The sequence below is a fragment of the Colletotrichum navitas genome, assembly GCF_030913465.1.
Source record: "Colletotrichum navitas strain CBS 125086 chromosome Unknown LY79scaffold_4, whole genome shotgun sequence".
NCBI classification, from domain to species: Eukaryota; Fungi; Ascomycota; class Sordariomycetes; order Glomerellales; family Glomerellaceae; genus Colletotrichum; species Colletotrichum navitas.
This window is the reverse complement of record NW_026850550.1, coordinates 742,641-762,472: the sequence shown is the minus strand read 5'-3', so window position 1 is coordinate 762,472 and position 19,832 is coordinate 742,641. Positions and strand designations below refer to the sequence as shown.

The 19,832-nt window shown below is 57.0% G+C and overlaps 6 protein-coding genes across 6 annotated transcripts; 4 read left to right on the top strand and 2 right to left on the bottom strand.

The window, feature by feature from the left end:
• Positions 1-1,194: 1,194 nt before the first annotated feature.
• LY79DRAFT_505707 (uncharacterized protein) lies at positions 1,195-3,828 on the top strand (the record flags this gene model as incomplete). Its single annotated transcript, XM_060553650.1, has 1 exon — positions 1,195-3,828. The coding sequence occupies one exon, from the start codon at positions 1,195-1,197 to the stop codon at positions 3,826-3,828; it is 2,634 nt and encodes an 877-aa protein (XP_060419429.1).
• A 2,361-nt stretch (positions 3,829-6,189) lies between these two features.
• LY79DRAFT_505946 (helix-loop-helix DNA-binding domain-containing protein) lies at positions 6,190-7,755 on the bottom strand (the record flags this gene model as incomplete). Its single annotated transcript, XM_060553676.1, has 1 exon — positions 6,190-7,755. One exon carries the CDS (start codon positions 7,753-7,755, stop codon positions 6,190-6,192), a length of 1,566 nt encoding a protein of 521 aa, XP_060419428.1.
• A 3,618-nt stretch (positions 7,756-11,373) lies between these two features.
• On the bottom strand, positions 11,374-13,527 carry LY79DRAFT_586735 (AMP-binding enzyme; the record flags this gene model as incomplete). The annotated part of the gene is made up of 8 exons (XM_060560685.1): positions 11,374-11,678; positions 11,728-12,124; positions 12,181-12,297; positions 12,355-12,460; positions 12,512-12,535; positions 12,586-12,602; positions 12,670-12,725; positions 12,825-13,527. The coding sequence occupies 8 exons, from the start codon at positions 13,525-13,527 to the stop codon at positions 11,374-11,376; spliced, it is 1,725 nt and encodes a 574-aa protein (XP_060419427.1).
• Positions 13,528-14,484: 957 nt separating this feature from the next.
• Positions 14,485-16,381, top strand: LY79DRAFT_505937 (uncharacterized protein; the record flags this gene model as incomplete). The annotated part of the gene is made up of 4 exons (XM_060553674.1): positions 14,485-14,721; positions 14,790-15,298; positions 15,353-15,724; positions 15,778-16,381. 4 exons carry the CDS (start codon positions 14,485-14,487, stop codon positions 16,379-16,381), a joined length of 1,722 nt encoding a protein of 573 aa, XP_060419426.1.
• Positions 16,382-16,849: 468 nt separating this feature from the next.
• LY79DRAFT_665888 (uncharacterized protein) lies at positions 16,850-17,334 on the top strand (the record flags this gene model as incomplete). The annotated part of the gene is made up of 2 exons (XM_060563135.1): positions 16,850-17,074; positions 17,146-17,334. 2 exons carry the CDS (start codon positions 16,850-16,852, stop codon positions 17,332-17,334), a joined length of 414 nt encoding a protein of 137 aa, XP_060419425.1.
• Positions 17,335-18,578: 1,244 nt separating this feature from the next.
• On the top strand, positions 18,579-19,145 carry LY79DRAFT_665887 (uncharacterized protein; the record flags this gene model as incomplete). Its single annotated transcript, XM_060563134.1, has 1 exon — positions 18,579-19,145. The coding sequence occupies one exon, from the start codon at positions 18,579-18,581 to the stop codon at positions 19,143-19,145; it is 567 nt and encodes a 188-aa protein (XP_060419424.1).
• Positions 19,146-19,832: the final 687 nt, after the last annotated feature.

The window sequence follows — 19,832 nt, the reverse complement described above, 5'->3', positions numbered from 1 at the left end:
GCAAGGTCCCGGCTAGAATCCCGCAAGGGCCGTCTACGACCAGACCAGCACAGTCCAAGCAAGCAGTGTCGCTGCCGACCGAGCTCGCGCTATATAGAGGTAGCGGAAGAGCAAGTGAATCAAGAGGAGGATGTCGTCGTCGTCGTCGTCGTCGGTGGCGGTGCTACTACGACCACTTCCACCGCTGACAATTGCTACTTGCTACTTTGGAATCAACGGAGACCAGATAGATGCTGCTACCTACTCGCTTCAAGGATGTGTGCGAGAGTCGGTTGCACCTTGCCCTTCCTTCCTCCTACCTACCGCACCCACATCAATCGACAGGCCCCCCCCTCGATCCTTACGACCAGGTATCCCAGGACCACCTACCACACCCCTCCCCCCTCCAGAGCCAGATGCCTCTCCATTTCTCTCCACCCCTGTCGAACAAACACCCTGGAAGAGGGGACGAACGAGGTGATATGTTGCGGCGTCGCATTTTTGGGACTAGGCTCTGCGAGACTCTGAGCATATTGCACAGGGCAGGCAAAGTGGCACCCTCCCCCCCCAGTCTCTCTGTTCCTTTTGGTCTTGCTTGGATCTAGCTGCCGTTCAGAGAAAGCAGAGGATGGATCCCCAATGTTCGGATGCCGACGACGACCTCCCCCCCCTCCCGCCATTATTGCATTGACAACGGCACCATATTAGATATATTACCTACCAGTCCCAGGCACGTCCTCCGCAGTCCGGCTGATCCCTCGTCACCTGTCGCTCTCTCTGAACGTACAGAGAAACAACGAAATAGGCGCTACGGTTGATGCTTATTACTATTTTCTGGGTTCTTTTTCCATGCGCTGTCTCTCTCTATCTCTCTCTCCCCCTCTCTCGTAACAACCTTTTCTGCTCAGCACGCTGCTCACACACGGCACCCGACTTTCCTACACATACCATACACACCTTCGCATCCTTTCTTCTCTCTCCCTCATCCATACTCTTTCGCACGCCCAACTCCCAGATCCTCGATCCCAAACGCAGAAGGTCCGGATCCAAGGCGACCCAGTTTTAGGAAAAAAGGTAAACAGAAAAAGCAACTGCGGGAAAAAAAAAATCCTCAACTCACTCGGACCCATCCATAACACGCTGGAGAAGAAGGGGATCCCTTGAGAGGGGGCACGCCTGGCTTGACGTCGCCCTCTGCATTAAGTCGGAAACAAGATGTGGTCCACGGCTCCACTGCCGTATTACTCGGCCTACAAACCGAGTCGGAGGCACGAGAAGGCCGCCCCCGGCGACAAAGATTACTTGCCGCCGTCCTCCATCAACACCAGACAGCAACAAGCCCCTCTTCCTCTTCCTCTTCTCTCAACCCAACACCACCACCCTGATCACGTCACTGATTTGTTCGAGCCTGCTCTTGATGGACCGCCATCGCCGGAAAGGATTCGTTCCCTGAGCAAGCAGATGAGGAGGGCCTCGGCTGCGGACAAGCACAAGAGCCACGCAACCACGTCCTCTGGCTCGACGTCCTCACTGCTCTCACTCAACTCGGACCGGTCTTGGGAGCACACCCTTGAAACCATCACCATATCGAGACGTTCGTCTGGCCGATCAACCTCGAGCAACATGCAGCTCCGAGACCGCCCAGAGAGCGTGCAGCTCTTTGGCAAGTCCATCTTCAACCGTAGGGCCAAGTTGAAGCGGGAAAGCACCAGCAACCAGAATTCCTCTGAAACTTCATTATACTCCGGTGAGCTTGCCCTTGATGGCCCGTTCTCGACAACCAAGGACCATTTCATCCCATCCATTTTCGGCCGTCGCAGAACTCTAAGACAGGACGACTTAGGTGCCACCGACTCGCCTATGGGACGAAAGTTGCAGATATCGGGCCCCTACAACTTCCAACACGTTACTCACACCAAGCGGGACCACCTGCCGGACCTTGAACGGGGCAGCCGTGCCGAGCTGGTGACCGAGTTCTCCGCCATCCGCGCCGGCCAACGGCCGACCACCGGCCAGCCCAGGGGGATCGAGGTCGAGGACCTGCACTTTGCCAACTTCTCGTCCGAGGCGCTGCACACGCAACGAGACACCACCGCCCCGACCAGCGAACCTCGCGCAGAGCCCCCCAACCGCTCGCTCATCATTACACGGCATATAGGCCCTCCCTCAGCGCCTAGGCGGTTGATCAAACGCACGCGCTCCCAGGAGCAACTTCGTTCGAGCCCGCCGCGGCCAGCGCCCCCGCGGCCGCCCAGGTCGCCCATCCGCGAGGAGCCCATGTCCCCAACTCTTCCGGCCTCGCCCCTTCCCCCGCCCAGATCATCGAGCCGGATCGCTACGCGCTACACGGCCTCCCAGGACTCTCTCGCCACCACCGACAGCAACCCGGAACGCCCCCAGATCAGCACTCCCTTTGATTTGGGGGCGGAAGCCATCGAAGCCCCGGTCGCCGCCCAGGGTATCCCGTCATCCGGCGAAGGTCTGGAGGCGCTGGCAGACCCCCCATTCTCCCACGCAATCACAACCCCCGACGACGCGGCATGGCCGCTCACTGCCAGCACCAGCTTCTCTTGTGAGGGGGCGTTGCCCGACGTGCCCGAAGAGGAGGAGCAGTATGTCCCGTCTGGAGAATCTTGCGGCAGCTTGCCCAGCACGCGGTCATCCCTCCGAGGGAGCCAGTCGGTGCCTGTTCTACGAAGACTAGCGCAGACGCAAGACGAGTCGGAACGGCCACTGAGCGGCGCGTCGGACACACTGGGCAGCTTCGACATGTTTGCTGCACAGATTGCGCTACAGGAGGTCTTGGAGACCGAAGAAGTGGCCGAAGCCTCACTCCCGGCCAACTGGGAGGACGATATCGACTACTGCTACGAGCATGAGGCCGAGGCCAACTGCGACTATGCATGGGACCGCCCGTCGTTGGACCTCGTGAGGGACGGTTTCGTCGAGTCATCCTTTTACGACGACAGCTTTCTGATAGCGCCGCTGTCGGACGGGTTGAAGCCGGCACCGAGCGACTATGCGGACAACCTCCCGGCATTGAGCCCCGCCAGCCAAACGTCTCTGAATGGCCACGAAGCCATCACGCCGACCACCACAACGTTGCCTGTGAAGTCCAACTTTTCCCACCCCAGAAAAGAGACAAACTACAGAGGAAACGGGCACCTCCACGTGAGGACGGCATCGCAAGCCTCGAGCTTCAAGGAGTCGCACGGCTTTAACCTGTCGCCGTCACTCCTCATCCCCGGGGATTTCCACCAGCAGATGCTGGCCGACTCCGACACGGACGCGTTGCCCGCGAACATTTCGAGGCAGAAGTCGGATCGCTTTTCGTTTGACGAAGAGCCGGCCTTGACGATTGAAATGCCGGGCCTGTTCTCCAGAGACCGCGCCAGCACATCGACGACCGGCAGCAACTCGTCGGGCCAGTCCAGCTTTACCGGCGCGCGCCACGCCTCTACCAACTCGACGTGGACGGCGCTGACGAGATACACGGGAAGCACGACATTCGAGGGGTGGAACCCCAAGGTCGAAGGCAGCGAGCACTCGCGTTCTTTCAGCACCGACGGCCTGTCCGAGCTCGCCCTCGGATCGCCCAGGGGACAAAAGTCCGTCATGACACCGCTGCCCGAGTTCGAGGAGGCCCTAGCCACGTCGCGTTCCACAGGCGACATCCGCGCCGCCTCGGGACGTCTCGACGCCAGTCAGTCTCATGACCACCTCCCGCTCCCCAAGACGAGGGAGTTCCCCAAGCAGCACCAACGCCGACGCGCGCAAACGTTGAGCGCCCCGCCGCCTCCCGGGCAGTACGCCCTCTTCCCACCCACCTACTGCGGCAACCGCATCTAACGTCTATCCATGACAGCGTGTTACTCCAATGACACCATACACAAACATCCTACTAGATCTCCAAACCACTCATATTCCACAGACACACACACACATGCGCGCGCGTGCACCTCTCTGGCCTTTGGCGAAGTGACACGGTCTCGGGTCGCACCAAGCGGCGGCGCATTTCACGTTATTGTTTGTTTCCCGACATTTCATGGCGGCGCTTCGAGACTGCCGTGATTCGACATAAACATTTTCCTGGGGCATATTCGGAGGAGTTTCACGGATTCGATATTTATTTTGCACACATCTTGCGCACATAGACCAACAGGGCCCATCGCCCATTCCGACCACCTACTATCACTGCCGCGGTTCGGCATCACAACATTTCCTTTTTGTCTACTGGCCCTTCTCTGAAGGAGGGGGTGGGAACAGCGAAGTACCCACCATCACCACTGCCACTACCACCACCACAACGGGCTCACTTTGATATTCCGACTTTTTTTTTTTTTTTTCTCTTTGTCTCGACAACATATATACTACCACCGCTAGCACCACCGCTATCCACCGATTACTGTTATTTTTTTGTACCAAAAGGAACCTCAAGGCGAGAGAGAGAGAGAGAGAGAGCGGTGCCAACTCCGAAAGGGGCCGGCACGGAACCTTCGCTGGATACGATATGATGGACTCATGACGGGGGGGGAAGGGAAGGACGATATATAAAATAAAAAAAAGGGCCTCAGGGTTTGAAAAGATGAAGATTTATATCCGAAAAGGGAAAAAGAGAAAAAAAGAGAGAGAGAAGAGAGGTATAGGGGGCATAAAGGAACAGGGCTTAATCAGTGCCGGATGATAGATGGTAGGCGCGGTGTGAGTTTATTTGTGTATACACGTCGGGAGGGGCGAGGAAGTCCCACGGGACCAGCGGAGATGAGAGTCATAAAACATGTTCCAAATAAGGGGCCGGCACCTATTTATTTCATCGCAGGCTTGGAAGCATACTCCCCCTCCCCTCCCTAGGAGAAAAAATCCCAAAGGGCTCTCCCCGTTTGGACTTTGAATAATTCAAACAACTTGTCAAACGCTGTCCGCACTGATTCTTTGACTCGCTGACTCCCCCCGCCCCTTTTTTTCCCCCCCCTTATCGATCCTGTTTGTCTGGCTGGTGGGAGCCATTCGGTCAGTCAGCGATGATCAAGCGTGAGATGAGTAACGTAGCCCCAGCGAAGGGGAGGTCGAGTGTCGGCGTCTACTTTGAGCATTGGCTCCGGGCTGTCCTCCGTCATCATCATCACATCCCACGCTTCTCCGCCGGAGGACGGCACACGAGAGAGAGAGATATATGGACAATGGGGAAATGGGGGGGGGGGGGGCCAAAGGGTTTGTGCGAGACCGCAAACTACTTCCCCCGGATGGCCGGCCGGCCGGGCCCATAAGGCCCTTGTTTGCATGACACGACGAGCCGTACGGAGAAGGACGCGTCGGCGACGAGCATGTCGCTGCAGTCGGCCAGCCAGTCGGCCAGCCAGTCGATCAAAGCCAGGACAAGCAAACTCCTGCAAGCTGCCCGCGCGTGACACTTGATGCTACATTGCATGCCAAACCACCCGTCATGACGCAACCTCTTCCAGATGTCAGCATTGTGTGGGGCAGGGGGAGGGTAGGGGGGGATAAATGGCCCCGAACTACCGCCGCTTACCAGTCCCCCTCGCTCACTGGTAGATTCGCTCCCGTTCTCCCGTTCTCCCGATATATCCACCGTTCTGTCGTCCCGCGTCCCTACCGGCCGCTCGGTCTCTGGGATTAAAGCTAGAGAGACCGCCCCCCCCCCGTACAGTTCTTTATCACCTGAGGCATTGTTGGATTGCGCGTGATGACTGCCTAATCACGCCCGTGTCTTTTCTTCACTTCTCTCCCGCGTGGAGTGGAACGGCCCTTCCTGTGCGCCGGTAGTTTGTCCGTTGTTGTTGTTGTTGGGGGGGGGTTCGATAAAAAGCATAAACAAGTCGATCCGAATGACAAGGTGTTGGAAAAAGAAGAAAAATGGAGGAAAAGATGAAGCCGGGAATCCCAACAGTGTATAGTATCTCCGTTCAGCGATCAGTTTAGATGTCTATACTAGGTAGTGTAAAGACGGGAATAAGTGGACAGGCTAATGGCTGCCCCCCTCCCCCCACACACGGCGTGCCATCGGACGGTCGGCGAAGCTCCGAAAGACCCATTGCCCCCCTCCGGCACCACTTCCTCCGAGATTTCCAGCTCACACCCCTCCCCCCCTCCCCCACGACGTACACAGCGTGGATAGCTTTGCTTCACGCTCCAGAAAGCAAGCAGGCTGGGCAGGACTGTGACAGAGAGAGAGAGAGAGACGACTGGGGCCTAGGTATTCCTCCATGACGACGCGCTTGTCTCGTCCATGACCGCCTCCTTCTCCAACGTTTCCAGGCTGCGCAGCAGCTCGCCGCGTTCGCGGTGCAGCGCCTCCCGCTCCTGCTCCAGGTTCTTGATGTGCCGGCGCGCCATGTCCAGCACCTCGGCCTTGCTGACCCGCCGCTCCTGGTCCGCCTGCTGCGGTGGGTCCGACTCGTCGCCGTTCCCGGCGCCGGCTCCGGCCGCACCGCGCACCTGCTCCGGCAGGGCGTGGAGGAGGCCTTCGAACTGGGCGTTCAGCCGGTTCCGGTACTGCTTCTCGACCAGGTTGTGTGTCGCGCGCGTCCGCCGCTCCTCGGGCGTCTCCGTCTGCTTCTGCGACTGGTTCTTGGACGTGCGGGAGGCGCTGCGCAGGCGCGGTGGCGCCGCCACCGCCGCTTTGCCGCTCGAGCCGGCGGAAGAGCCGGCGGACGAGACGGCCGAGGAGAACCTGGTCGATCGGCCGCTGACGCCGGTGCGGTCCGCGGGGTTGACGGGCCCTCCTCCGTTGTTGTCGTCGTCGTCGTCGTTGTCGTCGTTGTCGTCGTTTTCGTCGTTGTGGTCGTGGCCGCCTTCGGCGCGGCGTTTGCCCTTCCTCTGCTGCCTGCGAGCCCCGGGCACCGTCTTGTGCGCCTTGCTCGTCCCTGCGGTCCCGTCGACCCTTGCCTCCGGCACTGCGCTTTCCTCGTCGTCCCGTGGAGGGTCCCTGACGTCACTGTCGTCGGTATCCATGCTGCCTTTGCCGTGCTTTCGGGCATCGTGGTTCAGCTCGGCTGCGGCGACGGCTGCCATGCTGGGCGTCAAAGTAACGGAGCTGCTGTCCTGAAGCCCAGGCCGCCACGGCGAAGGGTGGAGGTCCAAGTTGGTTGTTGGCGGTTGCCGGTGCGCTGCGGAGGAGAGTGGCGTGATGTCGGCGTATTCTTGGCCAAGGAACAACGGCTCGCCCGGTGGCGGTGCAGCAAATCCAAAATCGTACAAGTGACGGCCGGTGCCGAAGCTGTCGCTGCTGTCATCGCCCGGACCTCCAGCAGCAGGAATGGTGGCAGATGGGTTGACGCCTGCTGCCGTGGCGGAGAAGGAGGGGTGGGAAGACGTCGCATCGGCGTGCTGCTGCTGGCTGCCATGGTACACAGGGACCACTCCATATTCGCGCGGGAGCCACGCGTTGGGCTGTTGCTGTTGGCCCTGCGAACGGAGCAGCGGCGACAAGCTCTGCTGATCGGCCAGAGACGTTGCCCCTGGACCGGGTTGGCGTTGGTGGGCATAATCTGCATGCGTCAACCCCAGTCCCAGGGCTGAATGATGGAGCTCGTGCTGTGGCAGCTGATGCTGTAGATCTGCGACCTGGCGTGATTGCACCCTCGCAATGGTGGCCCTGCTCGGTTCGTTAAAGGCGTTGGGGCGATTGTGGTCTGGACTCAACAGAGTGGGCTGATTACCGGGCCGGGTGGCGTGGTGCGGGCGGTCGCCAAAGTCGAGAGTTCCTCCGGAAATGTCGGGAGGAAAGTGCGGGGGCATCGGCGTCGATGCCATCATCTGCTGATTGAAATAGTGGTCAGACTTGGTTCTCTTCTCTTTATCACTCTCTTCCTCTTCCTCTCTCTCTCTCTCTTTCCTCTCTTCCCTCTCTTCCCTCTCCTCCTCTCTCTTCCTCTCTCCTTCTTTCTCTCTCCCTCCCTCTTTCGCGGATAACGAGTCTCTCGAAAACGACGCTCGTTCTTCTCCCCCCTCAAACTCATCGTCATATTGTCTCGTCAGCAGCTGGAAATATCACCCCATTATGGATGACACGTGAATTTTCGGCGCCCTTGGACCTCCGCCAGCCGCCCGCACATATACCCATCTTCTTTTGGACGAGCATTACGAATATCTCCTCCCATATGTGAAAAGTTGAATGGTTCCATGGTCATGGCTTGACCTATCACCGAACCCTCGGGAGGGTTGGGCTCATCTCGGTGCTGCGGTGTCGTTTTGCATGCCCACTTCTAACCACTTGGTCTTACAGTTCTTTCGCCGCATCCTGCGCCTCCTATACTAAGCGGAACAGGCGTGGTGAAGGAAGGATTGGCCAACTGAACCCGTCGTGAGAGACTAGCCCCCTTCCCGATGGCGATATATCGCCTCGAGGAGGAAGAGGCCAGCCGAGAGTGCGAGTTGATGCCCGGCATGATTCTACTTACTTCCGGATCATCCACGAAATACTCGTAGAAGGGGTTGTTGTTCGGCGTGTGAGCCATCGTATCGTCTTGCGAGTGGTGTCGAGGGGTTTTTGGTTTGGCTCGAGAACCCCCTTTATAGTCCTACCGTCCGGTTGCAAAGCAACGCAAAGTCGATGGTGATTTATACAGTTTTTAACTTGAGTTTTGGAAGCTTCGGCCTCGTTCCCGTAGCTACTCTCGTCTCCTAACCTGAGTAAAAGGCCTCCCGGAAGATCCACGAGGGGCCAAGATCGGGCAACAGCAAGCATGCCAGCCAAGGTTAGATGACTCGGGTAAGGCGTCCCGCCAGCCAATCCCAGTGGACGCAGGTTGTCGTCGAGATCAGCCAAGCAAGTTCCTGGCTGGTGCTCCAGACCAGAAGTCACAGCACCCTACGGGGATTGGATAGGAAACAGTGGGCAATCGGGAGACAACTTGTGATGCGGGTTCGTCCATGTGCCGCTCCCGTGGAGTGCCTTTGATCTCCAGCGAGCCACCCTTCTCTCGGAGTAGGGGTCCAACAGGGTCAGCCGACAGCGACAGCGGCTCAAGTGAACCAAATAAGTGGCAGTATCGAAGTTTGTCTTGGTATAGTACGTCGGCGCGATGCGAGTGCAACGTGACCGGGCCCTAAGACGTCGGCAATCGGAGAATCGGGATGGCTTGGATTTTCGACAAAGTCACTCCACTACAGTGCTGTTGCCGACTAAAAAAATAAAATAACTACTGCTGTGTCGCAGAGGGTGCAGGACATACCTGGCTGTATCTTGCGTCGCCCACTGCGGATGCCCCGGTTTCGGTGTCGTCGTTCCTTTTGAGATCTCGATCTATATGGCCGTGGCAGTTAGTGTCTCCTCGCCTCCTTGTTTGTACAGCAAGCTGTCCGCTGCTTGTCCAGGGGGGCAGGCTCTCTCCCTCCCTCATTTCTTCATCGCGCCACTATCCTCACCGAGCTTGTGGCCCCCTTCAGTCAACGACAGCGTCCATTGTCTGCTTGCTTTGGTTTCGTTCACCCCTCTCCTTTTTTTGTCTCGTCCGATTTCATAGTCAACTGTTCTCTCCGGTTCGACTTACCAGCTGGGGCGAGTCTAGTAACTCACCGCCTGCCACCGCGACTTCTTCCTCTCCTGAGGTCTGTCAGCTCTCACGTTCGGTCCGTCGCTGAAGTTCTTGAGGCCACTCCTTGACCTAGTCTGCTTTCCTCGAGTGGGGTTCAGGGCGGGCTTTATGAGGTTCGGGTTCGACAGACCGACTAGTCTGTAGGCCGGTTCTCATGTGAGCTCGGCTGCGCCGCTTGATGGATTCGCGGCCGCTGGCCGACAAGGGCGGCATGAGGCACAGGAAGCCCCCAAGATCCGTGCAGAACGTACGTGGGATTACCGGTCCAATCCCGAGCAGCGGCTTGCGCGTGCGCCTGACACTGCCTCTTTACAGACGCAGCTATACCCACAGTAGCCTGCATAGTGCAGCTGGCCTTGCCGTTTCTGCGTGTTGACCAGTCTCGTCTGGAGGAAAAAGCCAATCTTGGCTTGATTTACGGTTTTGCCAGGCGCTAGGAGCCGCTGCTACTACGCCAGCCCGAGAAGAAAGAAAACCCCTCCTTCTCGTCATGTTCAGGAACAGCGATATCATATCTTGGGCGAAAAGGAGCTATTGGAGGTCTGACTCAGGTGTTCATGAATCCCGGAGTCTCGTATCAGGGATCCGGCTAGGTTGACGACAAGTGTCAAGGTACCAGTGGACTGACAAATGCCGAGGCAATCTTCGGGGGGTTTTTTTTTTTTCTATTCCCGCCCGTCACTCCGTTGACCACGGTCTCCGCTTGGTCTCAATATCTGAAGAACCTCTGAAATCTGTTTTTCATTAGGTGATGGTACGACGTTGAAAGGCGACAGCCCCAACTAGAATATCGTGTCACCTTCTCGTGCTCTCCAGGCACAAGAGAGTTTCTCATTAGAATATGTGCGTGTTGGGTGGCCTCGGTTTCCATCTGTTGTCGAGGCCGTAGCCAGGACCGCGATGACCTCGGTTCCGAGGAAAGAACAACTTCTATACGTGACTGACGGAGGGGAGCCTTGCGAGGTTGTGTTCAACGAGAGTCATCTCCACGTGCTGGATTTAGCGAACCCTGGGCTGCCTATATCTGTATGTTATCCAGTAGAACCCTTGTGCTCCCTCCGGAGACGGGCCAAAGCCCAGGGTTCGGCCTACGGGAAACCGGGATTGTTGCCCTGCCGTTGTTGGCCAGGCTTACAAGCTTCGTAACGGTCACAGTCCTCTCCGTCACTATCTAGGGTGCTCGGGCTACCTAAGCATCTCGGTTCCCTTGTCCATCTGCTGTCCAGGGGTCGCCTTCGTGGCGTGTTTCCGTCCCTGCATATGTAGAACCCTCGGCTATCTATCCCGTTTTTGTTCCCGTCTTAGGGCTTGATGTAATAAGTCACGCAGCCGATCCATGAAATCCCATCGGGCTGACTGAAGCCCGTTGTCGTCTGGTGTCGCTCAGCTTGCTGGTATTTTTGTGGCCCTTTTCGTTCATCAAGCGTGGGCAGTTGCTTCCTTACTTTGGGTGCTGCTGTACCCTCGAAGGAAGGTCGGCGGGTGGTCCTATCTCGTCGGAGGTGATTTATGTGATCCCTGCTCATATGGCCCAATCCCTCGACCTTCCCACCCTGCGCAAAATTACGCAATGAACCCCGATCCCCTACGCTTTAGTGGCGTGTTAGTTGAGCGTCAAGTACAGACAAAGCGTATTGGCTTGCCCACCTGCGGTTCTAGGCCCAGATCAGCACGCATGTTTGCAGGTCTTACATGGCAGCGAGGGGGGAGGATGGACCTCAATGGGTGAGATGTTGCACCGGGCCGCACCTGTAAAGACCTAGGGGGTAGCCTCGATGTGATGGGGCGCACCTTTAACGATTTGTACTCGCTGGCCTGTTAATTTTCTACCCATCTATTACTCTCTATGCCCCTTTGCCCACTCCCTGAGGACGTTCTTCTTCAGTTTACCCGTGCTAGTCTTGGGAAGCTCGCCGACCACCTCGACCTCGCGGGGTACCATGAACTTGGAGATATTGCTCTGATGCTTCGCCCATATGATCAGGTCCTCCCCCTTTAGAGTCCTACCTTCTTTGATCGTGACATAGGCTTTAGGTCGTTCGCCCCAGTGAGAGTCAGGTACTGCGACAACGGCCGCTTCGAGTAGGTCGGGATGCTGGACGAGCATACCCTCGAGGGCCACAGAAGAGATATTCTCACCCCCTAGAGCCTCATTAGCATCGACGGCACGACGAAGCACGAGACTTCTTACCCGAGATGATGATATCCTTTGCCCGATCAAGGATCTGAGCCGAACCGTCCGGGTGCCAGACCGCCAGATCTCCCGAGTGCAACGCGCCCCCTTCGAACAACTTTCTGGTTGCCTCGGGGTCCTTGTAGTATTCCTTGGCGCAGATATTGCCGAAGAACACAATCTCGCCAATCTCTTTGCCATCCTTTGCCACGTCAACGAGAACACCTTCCGGTTGATCCGTCTTGACTATACGGATGGGAAGGCTCGTCACGAACCCGTGGCCCTGACGAGCCATCTTGGCATACTTCTCGCTGGACGGGAGGGTTTCCCACGACGGCATAGGATAGCCTTTGGTGATGGGTCCATACGTCTCGGTCATTCCGTACACGTGGACGGGGAAGAGATTCAATTTCGTCTGTCTGCGTCAGTGCCATGCCGACGCAGGACACGGGCTTCTGCACATCCACTCACCATCTGCTCAAAAAGATGCGCGCTCGGAGGGCTGGCTGCCACGGTCACCCGAACCTCGTGAGGCAACCTCTCCGCCTCCTTTGCGGAGCATAAGAGAGTGTTGACGGTTGGTGCCGCCTGCATATGCTGCGTCAGAGCTTGAATGGCTTTATTTCTTTTGCCGGTGATGCTTACGTTGAAATGAGTGACGCCTTCCTCCTTGAGGAGTCTCCAGATGAGAGGATAGTCGATCTTTCTTAGGCAGATATGTGTACCGCGTACTGCCGTCACCGCCCATGGACTAAAATAGGTTAGTATAAGAATGGGAGTAGAAAATGGTGTATCTTCTTACAAAGTCCAACCAACAGCGTGGAACCTTTGACGAGTTAGCAGGGCCCTACCCGGGGGGAACAAGTCATGACTTACATGGGGAGGGTCCATAGCTACATTGCAAGGCAGCGCGGTCAGCATCAGATTTGCAGGAAGCTGGATTCTATGGCCACCACTTACGAATTTACAGCGTCCATTATGATAGTTCAACCCCGACTCAATGACGTTTCCCATGGCTGTCAAAAGCGCCGATTATCAGCGCATGTCAACCACAACGCATGAGTATTAGGATAATACGCGGGTATGGAGACAATGGACAAACGCGAGACACATACCGGCCAAGTAGGCCCCCCGGTGGGTGAATACGACACCTTTGGGCCGGCTCGTGGTACCAGAGGTGAACGGAATGGCGAGCATATCATCCTCGTTGCCACACTGGGAGTGGAGTCCCGCCCATCCCTGGCCATGGAGACTGTCATACTGCAGCCCCTCTAGGACTGCATCATCAAAGGGTCCACTCAATTCTCCCTCAGTGGCATCAGTGTCCGTGTCGATGATGAAGGGCACCTTTGGGTGCTTCGTCTTAAACTCATCTAGCAAAGGGACGAACTCGTGGTCGACGATTATGGCGTCAACCTCGGCAAAGCCAAATATGTATGTGATGTCATCCGGCTTCAGTCTGTAGTTGACACCCACATTGACCCCCCCAGCGGCAGCAATTCCGAAGATGGATTCGAGAAAAGCTGGAGTATTGGGCGCCAGGATGCCAACCCTCTTGAAGCCGTGTTTCTTGAGATAGTAAGCCAGACCACGTGCTCTGTCGGCGAATTCCAAGTAAGACCGTCGCAAGGTTTGGCCGTTGGCCGTTACGTGGAAGATGGCCTCGGCATCTGGCTCTATCGCTGCAGCACGCTCGAGAAAGAATGTTGGGGAGAGTTGGTGAATATGGTGCTTTGGCTGAGGCTCATCCTTCTTCGGTACAGACGACGAAAGAAGGTGTCCGAGTATGTTTTTGAGTCGAGATGGAGGGCTGGACATGGCAACGGTAGCCAAGAGAAAAGCGGTAGCAATGAATTTAGAGAAACAAGAGATCGATACGGCACTGCGCGTAAATCACTTGGATCGGAAAATGACGTTGCCCCCCAAGCACAAGCACTGCAGATGAGGAGCGAGAAGAAGTAAGGGTTCCCGCAACGTGACGACGGACACGTTCCGTCTCCTTTTGCCCGGTTGCCATGCATGTCCACCTACTACGCCAGTTGCCCGCCTGTTTGAGACACTTTGCACTCGACTGTGCGTGCTACAGCTCCATCTAGTGTAGCTCATGCCCCCAGCTTCAACCTAGTTTACAGCCGGTTGTCCTCGGTTGAAATTACCCCACATTTGGCAACTTGAGCCCACCAAGCAGGCCGGGGTGAACGCTAAGCCGCATATGGACGAGGTGTGATTACATAACCACCACACCTTCCAGCGAAGCACCCATTCATATGCCTTAATGATGGTGCACAGACCCCCTGCCACTTAACAGAAAGTCGCGTCGTCTCCGTGCCACCGACCACGCCTGGAGCCTTGCGCGACAAGGAGAGCAGCGCCGCGCGAACCCAATGCCCGAAATTTTATCACTGGCAACCCTCCAAGCAATCGCCATCAACATCCCTTCCACCCGTCCAGACCATTTGCAATCCGAGCCGGACGTCGCTCACTCACCTTTTTGGTCCAGTCGTCCCTCCATCTGCAGCACAACTCGCCCGTCCCGACGCACATTATTACACTTGGCTTTTCGATCTCTCGTTGGCAACCATGGCAGCTATGTGAGTGCGCGCCTCGAGCTCTTACTCTTACCCTGCACAGATACCACCCCCTGCGACCACCCGTCTGGTGGTCGCCCTTCCTTCTTCTTCGCCGCAGACTTGCGCAACGCAATGTCTTTCCGATCGTCATCACGCGCATCCAGAGCGGTCTTCTTGCCATCATCAAACTGCAGTGGCTAACAGGATGCCTCCTTCTAGCGAGAGTTTCGATAGCATCTACCTGGACTTATCCAAGGAGAGCGGCAAATGCAGATTCGCTGAGAGTGGTCTCGGATGGAAGCCTGCCGGCGGTGGCGACACCTTCACCCTCGACCACAGCAACATCGCCTCAGCGCAGTGGAGTCGAGCTGCCAAGGGCTACGAGATCAAGATCCTCAACCGGGACTCGCGCATCATTCAACTCGATGGATTCCAACAAGAGGTAACGACGCTTCCCCTACTTCCCCAGTAAGCGGGGGAAGCCGAGCTAACTGAACACTTGGCGTGCAGGACTACGAGCGCCTCGCAAAGATTTTCAAGAATTGGTACAGCACCGCCCTCGAGAACAAGGAGCACGCCCTGAGAGGATGGAACTGGGGCAAGGCCGAATTCGGAAAGGCCGAGCTTTCCTTCAACGTCCAGAACCGACCTGCTTTTGAAATCCCTTACTCCGAGATCTCAAATACCAACCTGGCAGGTCGCAACGAAGTCGCCGTCGAATTCTCTGCCCCGACGGACCAGAACGATACCGGTACGAATGGTCACCTGGGCGGCGCGCGAGGAAAGGGCAAGAAGGCCGGAGCCGGCAAAGATCAGCTCGTTGAGATGCGCTTCTACATCCCCGGAACCGTCAAGAAGGAGGCAGAGGGCGACGATGCCGGCAGCGATGCCGGTGCCGGGGACGAAGAGAAGAATGCCGTCACACTCTTCTACGACACTCTGATGGAGAAGGCCGAGATTGGAGAGACCGCAGGCGATACTATCGCCACCTTCTTGGACATTCTGCACCTTACACCCAGGTATGTGTGCATTGGTCAATTGTCTCGATTGACCCTTGGCTGACCTGTCAACAGAGGACGTTTCGATATCGACATGTACGATGCGTCTTTCCGTCTCCGTGGTAAGACGTACGACTACAAAATCCAGTATGACGCCATCAAGAAGTTCATGGTTCTTCCCAAGCCGGACGAGACCCACGTCTTGCTATGCGTTGGCCTAGACCCGCCCCTGCGCCAGGGTCAGACGAGATACCCCTTCATCGTCATGCAGTTCAAGAAGGACGAAGAAGTCACAATCGATTTGAACCTCACCGAGGAGCAAATAGAGGAGCGGTACAAAGACAGGCTCCAGCCCCATTACGAACAGCCTCTCCACCAAGTCATTACCTACATCTTCAGAGGACTCGCCAACAAGAAGATCACAACGCCAGCCAAGGACTTCCAAACGTACGTTGTGCCCCATATTCCCTGCTAACCCGCCCCACGCTAACCTTGACCAGTCACCGCAACCAGTTTGGTATCAAGTGCTCCATCAAGGCCAGCGAGGGTTTCCTGTACTGCTTGGAGAAGGCCTTCATGTTCGTGCCGAAGCCTGCAACATACATTGCCTACGAGCAGACGGCATCCATCACTTTTTCCCGTGTCGGCGGTGCCGTGTCTGCGCTCTCGACCTTTGACATCACCGTGCAGATGAAGAACGGTGCCGGCTCATCACAGTTCAGCAACATCAACCGCGAGGATCTTAAGGGCCTCGAGGAGTTCTTCAGACTCAAGGGCCTGCGTGTCAAGAACGAGATCGATGAAGAGTCGAACTTGATCGCCGCTGCCCTTCGTGAGCAGGCCATGGACGACTCCGAGGAGGAGGTTGTCGGCGCCGCCAAGGCTGACCGTGGTTCGGCTGACGAAGACGAGGAGAGTGTCGACGAGGACTTCCGCGCCGAGAGCGAGAGTGATGTCGCGGAAGAATTCGACAGTGACCACGAGAGTTCGGGCTCTGGTAGTCAGGAGAGCGACGTTGACAATGCCGCCGATGATGCCGAGGAGGACGAGGACGAGGAAGATGAGGAGGAGGAGAGGCCCAAGAAGAAGAAGAAGACGGGTTAATCGCCTCGTCTCGCTCGGAGCTTTTGAATGGCGCGGGTAGGTTAATGGGCGTTTTTCTGAACCGGACGACACGTGTAAGACTATGATCGTTGTTGATCTGCATGCTGGCCGACAGGCCATCGTGGAGCCGAACCAAAAGAGGTAAATACTCGGGGAATGCGGGCCAGGCAGTGAGGGCTCTTTTTCTTGCAATACCAAACATTTTTTTTTCTTCTTCCAGTTCTCTTGACTGCGTCTGCATCCACCATATGCCTGCCCCCCCGAGCGTCCTGTTCCTGCACAAGTGGGGTGTGTCAAAGCAAGTCTGCCTGGACGCCGAAAGGGAGGTGTGAGTCGAACCTCCTTTTTGAAATGCAGCCGCGTATTGACAACAGCTGTGGAATACTGGTGCCATCAATATCGGTTTCAGAGGGGTGAAACCAGGCGCAGTGGATGAAAGCGTCACGTTGCCGGGGCACAACGGCTACCATGCCGCGAGTCGGCCTCGGCGTCTACCAGCTACGGGGAGAGACGGGAACGGGTACGTCGACCTTCTTCCTCGTCCACAGGCCCGTCGAAGGGCGCAGGGAGCTCTGGGCCGCTCTGGAGAGGCTGGGGTCCGAGCGGGCGGTCGGTTTGAGCAACTTTAGCGTCGGCGCGTTGGAGGAGACGAGGGCGTACGCGGAAGGTGTGGACGCCGTGAACCAGATCGAGGTGAGTGCCCTCCCCTCCCCTCCAGACCTGGCTTTGTTGACGGGTGATGGTGATGATGATGGGGCATACAGATGCACCCGTGGTGCCAGCAGTGGGAGCCCGTCGAGTACTGCCGCGCGCGCGGCATCGTTCGTGCAGGCGTACAGCCCGCTCGCGCGCGGTCGGCCTATGGCGGGCCCGGCGTTGATGGCCGTCGTGGAGCGGGTCTGACATCGGTTTTACGGGCCGGGACCACCCGCCTTTTGTGGCCGGACGAATAAGCTCGGGATGGGGAGAGAGGACTACGGCATCGTGAAGTGACAGGTTTTTTTTTTAGTTTTTTTTGTAGTGTACGGATAACGACTGATTGATTGCCTAGTTCTCCCTGATTGCTGCTACCTTCCTGGCTGGTGGTGAGAGAAGAAGCTTCCTGCTAGACAGTCATCAACCAACCCCACTCAAGCCGAACCTGGTCTTTTTTTCTTCTGGTTTTTTTTTTTTTTTCCCTCTTCAAACTTGAGATTCAGTTTGCTTGGTAGGTGAGGAAAAGCATCACCACCCAGACTCTTGAAACCCGGCGTCGTCCCAAGCGTCCATGGAATCTTTATCGAGAAGAAAAGCATGGCAAAGCAAAGCAAACAAGCCCCGCCTGGAAAAGCACAAGACGCTGGGAGACCAGACCCATGACGGAAGTGCCCCACGCAGAAGGCTACCCGCGGCAGGCGAGCGGGGAGGGGGCAGTGCGCTATGAAGTGAAGCAAGACGGGAGATCCACCGATGTCGATACCTGCACATGACATCGAGATACTCAGCGTAGGCTGTGGTTTGCTTTACTTGCAAAGTCCCGCGTGGGTGGAGGGGAGTTTGCCGTCCACTGAGTCCGGGTACCAGCCGGGGTTGCCTTGTGGAAGGTCACTCACCGGGGCGTGCGTGGTCTGCTGTGGGACGCGGCGGATGCTGGGCTCACCTGGAAGCTTCGACTGATCTGAGCTTGCCCGTCAGGCAACCTTACCCGCCTGCCTTCTGCAGCTCGGGGGGGGTAACGATCAACGGGCAAACAAAACATTCAGCAACACCTCTAGCGTCATTAGGACCAGCCCACTTAGAAGCTACCGATCGATCCTTCCCTACATTTTCTGTCTGGCAGACCCGGACAATCCAGACGCCAAATTCAAACGGTTCTTCTTCATCTTCTTTTTCCGAATGAGCAGGAAGCCCCAACAGTGAACATGAGCGGGAGAAGCTTGCAACGCGCCTTGAGCGGCGGCTGTCATTGCGGGCGCAACAGTTACATCATCGATGTTCCTCAGAGCACCACCGAGAGGGCGCAGGTGCTCTTCCACACGGATTCTATGCACAGTAAGTTGCACCCATCTCGTCCTCGTCAAACTCGCTTGCGGGCGTTTCTCGGAGAGGCTCTTGTTGAAAGCGAACGGCATGCCTCGCCTTTTACCGACTAGCGGGAACCCGGATGTTAAACATGGTCTGATGCGCAGGAGTCCCTCTGGCAACCCCACTGGCCGCCATGCTCCGCGTGCCGCTGTCGTGGTATCGCAGCTCGACTCACGCCTTCTTCCCCGACGAAAAGTACTCGACGATCCGTCGCGTCTTTGAAGGATCGCCCAACCACCCGTCGAAGCGGCACTTCTGCGGGTTCTGCGGCACGCCTCTGTCCTACTGGACCGAACGGCCCCAGACCGAGGCCGACTACATCCATCTGACGCTGGCCAGCCTCCGAGGCGAGGATTTGAGAGACCTGGAAGACCTAGGCCTGATCCCCGAGTTCGAAGAGGCGGAACAGCAGCCCGCAGTCCCGACAACAACCACGGTAATTGGAAGGGAAATCCACGGCGTCCCGTGGTTTGAGAGTTTGATCGACGGGACCCATCTGGGTAGCATGCGTCGCAGCCAAGTCGCTGATCACGGCAACGACGGGAAGATCAGGGTCGAGTGGGAGATTGTGGAGTGGACCGACTCGGACGATGCCAACAACGTGGCCCCAACGGCCGAAGACGTTGACATGACGATTAGCCTTCCTGGAAAACGCAAGATGGGAGACCGAGATGATGCGGTTGGCGACGCCATGCAGTAAGCCCTGCCCATGTCGTGCATCCTAATAACAGGGTAGGTAGCAGCGAGGCCGGGGTTGCTTGGACTGGGCCGACTCACCTTCGTCCCGGCTTCCGCACACCTCGGTGAGCTATAGGTGAAGCCCCTGGACGGCCTTTTGAGCTTTGGACGAAGAACGGCATGTACTAAAAGGCGCGGGCGAGATGTATGCAGGAGAGCGTTGATGCGGAAAGATATCGGCCCGGGTGTATCGAGCCGCGGAGAGAGCGTATGGAGTCCGATGAAAAGCACCGCAGATTGAAAGGGAAAGGGAACGTGGACTAGCCGGGCAGAGATGCGCAACCCTAAAGTGCCCACGATAAGAAGAGTAGCCGGACAAGAGGCTGCTCACATAGATAGATGCGTTAATGATGATGTGTGTGAAAAGCTCCGGTGATTGACCGCGCGCGTTGTGTATTGCTACTTTGATGGGCAATGAGCTCCCGGTGCCTGGGGCCGAAGGCTCGTTGGCTCGATAAGACGGACCCCGCTATCCGGCAAAAACGGCGTCGCCGACCGAAGACGAGAGAGAAGAGGCGGTGGTGTAACAAGGGCATCCTTGGAGCAGAAAGCAACTGTAGGCTTCCGCGCAAGCATGAAGCGGTTGCTCTTCATGTGATACTCGTGTGTTGGAAGTCGCGCAAAGGAAGGCGACGAGAATGCAGCTGGT